The sequence below is a fragment of the Trifolium pratense genome, linkage group LG3 (assembly GCF_020283565.1).
Source record: "Trifolium pratense cultivar HEN17-A07 linkage group LG3, ARS_RC_1.1, whole genome shotgun sequence".
NCBI classification, from domain to species: Eukaryota; Viridiplantae; Streptophyta; class Magnoliopsida; order Fabales; family Fabaceae; genus Trifolium; species Trifolium pratense.
Genome location: NC_060061.1, coordinates 31,731,972 through 31,740,137, shown reverse-complemented (window position 1 = coordinate 31,740,137; position 8,166 = coordinate 31,731,972). Strand labels below are relative to the sequence as shown.

At 31.9% G+C, this 8,166-nt stretch overlaps 1 protein-coding gene across 1 annotated transcript; it reads left to right on the top strand.

Moving 5' to 3' along the window:
* The first annotated feature begins 2,425 nt into the window (after positions 1–2,425).
* On the top strand, positions 2,426–3,050 carry LOC123916394. Its single transcript, XM_045967845.1, has one exon. The coding sequence runs from the start codon at positions 2,636–2,638 to the stop codon at positions 2,852–2,854; it is 219 nt and encodes a 72-aa protein (XP_045823801.1). The 5' UTR covers positions 2,426–2,635; the 3' UTR covers positions 2,855–3,050.
* Positions 3,051–8,166: the final 5,116 nt, after the last annotated feature.

Here is an 8,166-nt window from a genome sequence, read left to right as displayed (position 1 = left end):
TGGCCCAATAACGCGTTAACAATCACTACTCGTTTAATAACTAAAGTATTCGATAAATAACTAAAGTTATTAACTTATTTAAAATGTCACGTCAATAAAATATTTTAAACACACAAAAACTAATAAAATGAAAATTGGGTCGTTACAACTGCCACCTCACGATATTCTCTACCCCTTTCTAGTAGATTTTTTGTCTTTCACGGGAATCGAACCACGTACCTTGAAATTCAAGTACGTGTGTTCAATTCATTCACACTATCAATTGAACTAGCTCACTCGACCATCTAAGATCAGGTGACCCTTAAATTCGATAGTAGGTTGTTCTAAAAGTTGGATTATATTTAGTTATTCGAAGTTGTAAACACATGGATATTGGATAATAAGCCAATTAAAGATTGTTACAAAACCATATTGGTGAAGTTCCTTACCCAACCGGTGGTTAATACTTAATAGCACCAAATCAACAAAATATACCAAAAATATGGTCAATGGTCATTGGTATCTATCTAATTTCAGCGCCAAATTCCAACTAACGGACACAAATCAAACATAAGAATATTAATATTTTCAAGTTGCGGAGGTTATAAAGTTCGTTGAACCTCCAACTAACGGTCACAAATCAAACATAACAGAGCTAGTATTTGATAAAGCTTTGACCAAAGCCTAGAATATAATAATATCATGTTCATGGTCACACATAAGAAACCCACCAAAACAATGTTCACACAGCCGACATACATATACACATGTAATTAAACTAATATTGATTAATTATTAATATTTCCTAAAAAAATTAATTACTAATTTACAATAGAAAAATATGCCAACTAGGATCTTTGTGTACTAGTTAAAATATATTGATATTTGTATACCTATAATTTTTATTTGTTTTTTTTTATTATGAAATACTAAGAAACTATTTTAATTATGTTTTTATATAACTAGCATCCATTAAAAGACCATAATATTGGTTTAGAGTTGACCGATATCCTGGTAATGGTATGAGTTTAACTTTTGTTGTCGGTTCTTTGAAATTTGATAAGTCTCAAAACTCAACTAAAAAATCTACCTTAATATCGAGTTTCCAATATTTAGTGAGCTCTTTGAATCTTGAGGCCTGCTCTTGCTCTTATGAGGCGTAAACTCAACTTAAACCTATAAAATAAAACTCAACTCAAATATAGTCCAACGCTAGCAAACTGTAGAAACTCAACTCGATCGGGTCTATAACAATTAACAATCGTTTTTTCTACCTAATCTCACTTTAAACTTTTTTTCTATTAAAAAATATATATATTAACTTGAAATATGCAAATAATTAAAAAGAAATATATTACAAAAGTCACAAAATAATGATAACTTTATTACAATAAACAAAAGAAAAGAAAAGACCGACCACTTGCTATAATTCTCCATCTTTATCCATTTCGTTAGCAACCTGGTAAAAAAGCATAGAATCTGAATTCAACGTGTCAGTATGATCCACTAGATTTTTTTTGCCATATACCCGAAGCATCGATCTCGAATCATTCATAACGATATAATCCTTTTCTTTAATTTTGACAAGAAAGACTCAAATGAATAAATATCTCTGGACTTAACTTAATTGGTAGAAACATTGCATTATATGTATAGATTGTAATTCAAACTCTGGTTATACTACTTTTTTTTTTAACCAAACTCTGGTTATACTACTTATTCATTTTAAAAATGAAATTTTTAGCTATTATTTTATTTTAAAAATAAAATAAAATAACTCAAATGAATAGGTATTTAAAGGGAGGGAAGATGTCTAATCTTTTAATATTGCTGGTTGAATTAAATTTTTAATGAAAAATAAATATTTTATAATGTATATTAGATATTTGTAACAATATAGGAGTAAGCAACATAAATAAATAGTCAAGTTGTTCCTAGAAAGTACAACATCCAAGTTGTACAAAATTTTTATTTTTATTTTTTACCGTCATAAGCGATAATTAATCTTTGTCGAAAAATCTGTGAAACATATAAGGTGGGTTCTTCTCTCCCAACAAAATTTTTCTGTACGCATTAGTCAGAAATCAAATCCACTTGAATCAATTCATTATTTGTAAAATATCATTTTCTCTTCATCTTTTAATAAAAATTAAGTACTAAAAAATGCGTGCCATACATGATACAATTAAAAAATGTGTGCCACACAAAAACAATAATAATAATAAAAAAATAACAACTTGGCATATGAATCACAATTACAAATCAGAATAACAGAATGTTCTATTTAAAGCAAATAATAATTCAATCAAATTGTTTTTGAATATGACTAACCATATATGATCTATGACCTAATACCAAAATCCAACGGTTGAAAAAACATGGTCAATAAAATAATATATAGAACCTTCTCTCTCTGTCAACGACATGGTCCAATTTAGTCATCTTCAAACTGATCCCATAAAATTAGATATTTCCCACCAAACTTCTCCAATCTCTTATCTCTTACGTTTCATAATTGTATTCCCTATGTGTCACACACATATATAAATACACATAAGGTTATATCTCTAGGTATGTGTTATATTATATCAAAGGTTAATTTGCTAGGAAACTTTGTGTGAAGAAAAATATTGAGAAATTTCCTTTGAGTAAGAACATGAAGAGCATGAAGATTAACAACAAAGTTGAAAGCTTTGGACAAAAGGGTATCCCAATTCATAGTCAAATTATGAAGATAAAGCAAGAATCAGAGAAAATCTTTGATTGGTCATCTGATCAACCTGAGATAAGACCTGTTCTAAGGGAGATTTCGCGGCGAATTTCCCGGTCACCGTTGGGAATTTCCGGCCAACCCATTTCAGTTGGTGATTCGTAGAGTTTGATTATGATTTAAGGTTTTAGATTAGTGTTTTGATGATGATGTATGGAGATTATTGAGGGAGGATTTGTATGTTTCCCCTGTTTCTGTCTCTCTGTTTTTTAATCAGAGATGTTTAGATATATTCTCTATTTCTTTTTTTATCTTTTTGTAAATATTAATAATATTTTTATTGAATATGTATATTTTCATAGTTTTTTTGTTTTTGTGTTTTATATGTTTCACATCAAGTTTATTGGTGGAGTTGAGAACTGATCTTATAAGGTTTCTAAATTTTGAATGGTTTAGTGGTGAAATACAAGGGAATGACTTGTTCATTTAATTGCATGCACCTAGTTAGGATCCATGATTTTGAAGAATTCCATGATCCTAATTTGCATGATTTGGTCCTCATGGAATTTTGATTTATGTTTCTTTCTTTGTAGGGTTCTTTAGGTAAATTAAACTAATTTTTGAAGTTTTAAACATACTATTATATTCAACCTTTTTTTCAATGATTCTAAGTGTTTTATTAGATCCCTTTGAACAATAGACCATATTAAGCTATGAAAATTTATCTCTCTACCATCATGAAAACATTTTCATCATCTCATATTGAGATTTCATATAAGTTATATATATAAAAAAAAAAATCTATTAAAATTTAAAAGTTATGTCCGCTCAGTCTTAAGAATACAACATCGTTAAATTTTTATATTTCATCTATTGGCGTCCTATTCAATTCAATAATTTGGTTTTTTTTTTTTGACCAAATCACAAAATGTTGACTATACTTGGTTTAAGAAAAATATTTCAATGAATTTGAACTTTTAATAGTGAAATCTTCCACAAAAATCCAAAATGTGAAATTTCAAGGATCCAAATTAAATCTCTACGCTATCATCCATGTTAATTTGAATTTAATTGAAAGATATGGTGGGATATTAGCCATGAATATTGAATGATGGTTTTTCAATAGCCAATCAACACATGAAAACTTAGGCAATATTTTAATAGTGGGATCTAAGAAGATTTGTTTGTTATGTTCATGTCACGCCAACCATGATTAGTTGATTAAAATTTTGGACTTTTGGAGAGTGGTAGGTGAGTGTTTGGTTGAGAAGTGCAACAACGGGAAACAAGGAGTGGGAAGAGGCCATGTCTAATTGGCCTAAGCATTCACGGCTCCTTATATTATACTCCTACTTAATTGTATATAAAATAGTCTTGCTTGGTAAAATAGAGGGTCAAAAGACCCGAGAGAGGGCTGCAATACAAAGATATAAGACAGGGATAGTTACGCTACCCCTGTAGTATCAGTTTCTAATAATAACCTAACTTGAGTCGGACAAGACCCAAAGAAAATTAAAGGACCACCGCCTAAATCACACCCTATGTTGGCTAACATAGAACACCTATTGTTTCTCAAAAAAAACATAGCACACCTATTGACTTCATGATAGGAGTGTTGAATCCAACAAGAAGAACTAACTATTTACTTCCGTAAAATACTTTACTACCACTTGAGAGTCAATATGTAACTCCACCTAACAAAATCCAAGTCTTCTAACATAGTAACATACTTCAAACCTTCCAACACCCCCCATAACTCCGCAACACAGGCACTGCAACGAACATGGAGAAACCATCGATCCATTCTAACCCAACCATCCGGAGGAGGTAATACCAATTAACAAGCACCTCAGTCTTAGAGACAAAAGTGTCTATCTCTCCAACACTCTTTGCTACGTTATAATTGGTCACATTGCTATATACATTGAACCAAGGATGTATTGGAAGTGACCAATTTTCTTCATGAATTTCTGTATTACTCCATAACCATAGAACATGACAAGCATAAGCGCAAAAAGCTGCCCAATCAACTTGTTTGTTGTCATCCTGTGCATAAATAATATTGAATTTTATCCATGTAACAAGGTCAGAATTAACAAAAAGATTTCTATAGCACTGTCATTAACAGTTTTCATCCATAAATTCAGCGCATAAGGACAGTCCCTAAGCACATGTAAAGTAGTTTCTTCTACATCACGACACCACTTACAATTCGGACTACCTAATCCCATTTTGCTCTTCCTTTTGTTGTTCATTAATCGGTGAATGTAATGACCTCTTGAAGTGCAGAAAAGGATTTTGATCACAAGCTGAGCAACGTAGCAAAACTTTTACTCGTTCACACGAACGATAACAAACGGTTCTTCTCTGGTTCCTGGTGCTAGCCAAGCGATCGGAGGTTACACAGAGTGGAGTGCATCATTTATTTTCTCAAAACGAAAATGTAGCCTTTGACTTTAGCATAAGTGTTCTATTTATAGAACCGCTTATGTGCTCTGTAAGTCAAGTGATCACGAATGGCAGGGGCGGACCTGTGTGAGGCTTGGTGTGGCTATAGCCACACCAGCCTAGCCCAAATATTTTTTAAAAATAATAATAATAATTTTATAATTAATTTTAAATTATTCTTTACACATATTCGTACAAATATTATGTAAATATTAGTTTAGAGTTAATTATTAATGACGGTAAGTCTCTCGATACATATTAGTTTAAATATTAGTTTATAGTCCACTATTAATTATTTCAATTCTTTGGTTATACATAGTGTATTATTTTAAGTTATATACTTTAATTGTCTAATAATCAACTTTAGCTTTGTTTGTCAAAAATACTTGAATTCGTAATATTGAGTAAAATTAACGATTGTGGCATATAAATATTTAATGACATAAAACAATAGGTTTAATATTTTCAAGTAAGAAGATATGAGTAAACTTGGAATAAAAATTAATAAGTTATAAGCTAATTGAATTAGTTTATCAAAATAAACTATAAGCTAGTAAAATTTTGGGTTTATATATTTTGATCCAAGTAGAATCTTGAGATGTATCAAACAATAGTAATATGTATGATTTCACATATATTCAATAATTTATAGTCGTTTCTTTTTTTCGAATAGAAATTTTGTGCTTTTCTAGATATAATATGTTAGTTTGTTAATTTTTTTTTTTAATAGAAATTTTCTGAATTGTTGGTATTCTTTTTCTAGATACACATGTTGTATTAATAATAATTTTATATGTTGTTCGTTGTTTAACTGAGTTATTAAGATAACGATGAATTTTTTCAGTAACGCCTAAAAAATTTAGCCACACCAGCAATTAATGTCTGGGTCCGCCCCTGACGAATGGGCTTCCTTAAGTCCATTAATCCATTTAGCCTTTTGCCAACTAATTAGTCCTTTTTGCTAATTGCACTCTATTAATAAGTCTTAATTATGTTTCTCCTTATGACTGTTCTTTTGTGTGATCCGTCAATTGAACTAAAATTTATATAAAAGTTGTACAACAAACTATAGATTTTTAAGTGTTGCTTTGGTTTTTATTTGATACAAAAGTATTTTTTTAATGTAGTCATAATCAAATAATATATTACTATATTATTATATTTGCAAAGTGTAATACAATTTTTTAGTCAAAGTATAATACAATTTATATTAAACGGCGGGGAAGACAAATTTATGGATGAGATTTACAGGGGCGAGCATGTATACATGTGATAGGGTTGTATAGCATTATATAATTGAAGGGTGGCGACTGCCCCTTTTGTTTAACACTTGGTTCCGTCCCTGAATAGAGGAATTACTCCATGAGAAGATCAAGGTGGTTGAGGTGTAGAGATCGAAAAGGATGCCGTGTCCGGGGTTAGAGATGTCCTGCTCTGTAACAACTGTGAAACAAGCCATGTGTAATGAGGCCAAATACCACCAAAATTCTAGAGAATGATGACTCAGCAAAATCACAGAGGGGCCCACAGAATGTGCAGGAAGGAAATTCTGTTAGTGGCAGCAGGGGAATGATTGGACCACGTAGGAGCATGAGAATGCGCAAAACGCACAACAAGTGGAAGGAGTTTGTTTAGCTATTGACAGCTATATAGAGGGAGTTGGTAGGATAGTATCTTTATGTGTAATTTGAATGAATTGTTATCCTCTCTCCCTTAAACTCTCCTTCTTATACACATCCTTGATTGTGTGATCATCATCTTCAACCACTACTTTTTGGTTAGAGATTTTGGATCTACAATCCTCAGTTTTCTTATTATCTTAGTTGTAATCGTGATTTTGTGATCGTTATCTTCTTCCTAGCATCTTATGTTGAAGATTCCGGATCTATCATCACTTGATTATTAATAAAACAGTGCTATTATCCTTCTTTATTTGAGCTCAAGTCTAGTTGTTATTGTTATTCAAGTTTATTCATTTCATTGGTGCTTTCATCTGCATCATGGCTAGCAAAAATGATAACGAGATACAGATCTTTCAAGCTGAAATACTGGAACGTATGGAGAGATTGGAAGCTAGCTCTGCTGCAAGGATTGATAAACTCTATGAAGCTGTGGACCTTCTCATAAGTCAATCATCTCCGAAACAACCATATGGTGCAGGAACTAGTAACAAACCCCCGTTTCAGGTGAGAAATGTTAAGCTTGAGTTTCCTCGTTTCGATGGCAAGAATGTTCATGAATGGATCTTCCGTGCTGAACAATTTTTTGAATATTATGATACACCAGATTTAGATCGATTAACTATTGCCTCTGTTCATCTGGACAAAGATGTGGTACCATGGTACTAGATGGTACAACGCACGCATCCTTTCCAATCTTGGATTGAATTTACGCGTGCTCTTGAGTTAGATTTTGGTCCATCTGTCTATGAATGTCCTCGAGCTACTCTTTTTAAGTTGAATCAGAGTGGTACTGTGGCTGAATATTACTTGAAATTCACTACATTAGCAAATCGTGTCTATGGCCTGAGTAGTGATGCCTTAATTGATTGTTTTATTAGTGGCTTGAACAATGATATTCGTCGTGATGTCATGATTCACACACCGCCATCATTGGTTAAAGCTTTTTCCCTAGCTAAAGTGTATGAAGAGAAGTATACTTCAAACACAAACCAGAAAAAGTTCAATACAACCAACTATGCCACCAACAAACCCTTCAATAAACCAGAAATTTTAACTAGAGATTCAGCTCCTATCCTCAACACACCCCCTACGAGGCCTATGAGTCAATTTCAAAAGAATCCCAACATTAGAAGAATATCTCCAGCTGAAAGACAGATGAGAAGTGAGAAAGGTCTATGTTACTGGTGTGATGAAAAATTTTCCTTCACACACAAGTGTCCAAATAGACAATTAATGTTGATTCAATGTGATGATAGTGATGCAGATCAGATGTTTGAACCAATGACTCAGCCAGAGGAATCAACCATAAATAGTTCCATCACAAATCAAACAGAACACCATCTTTCA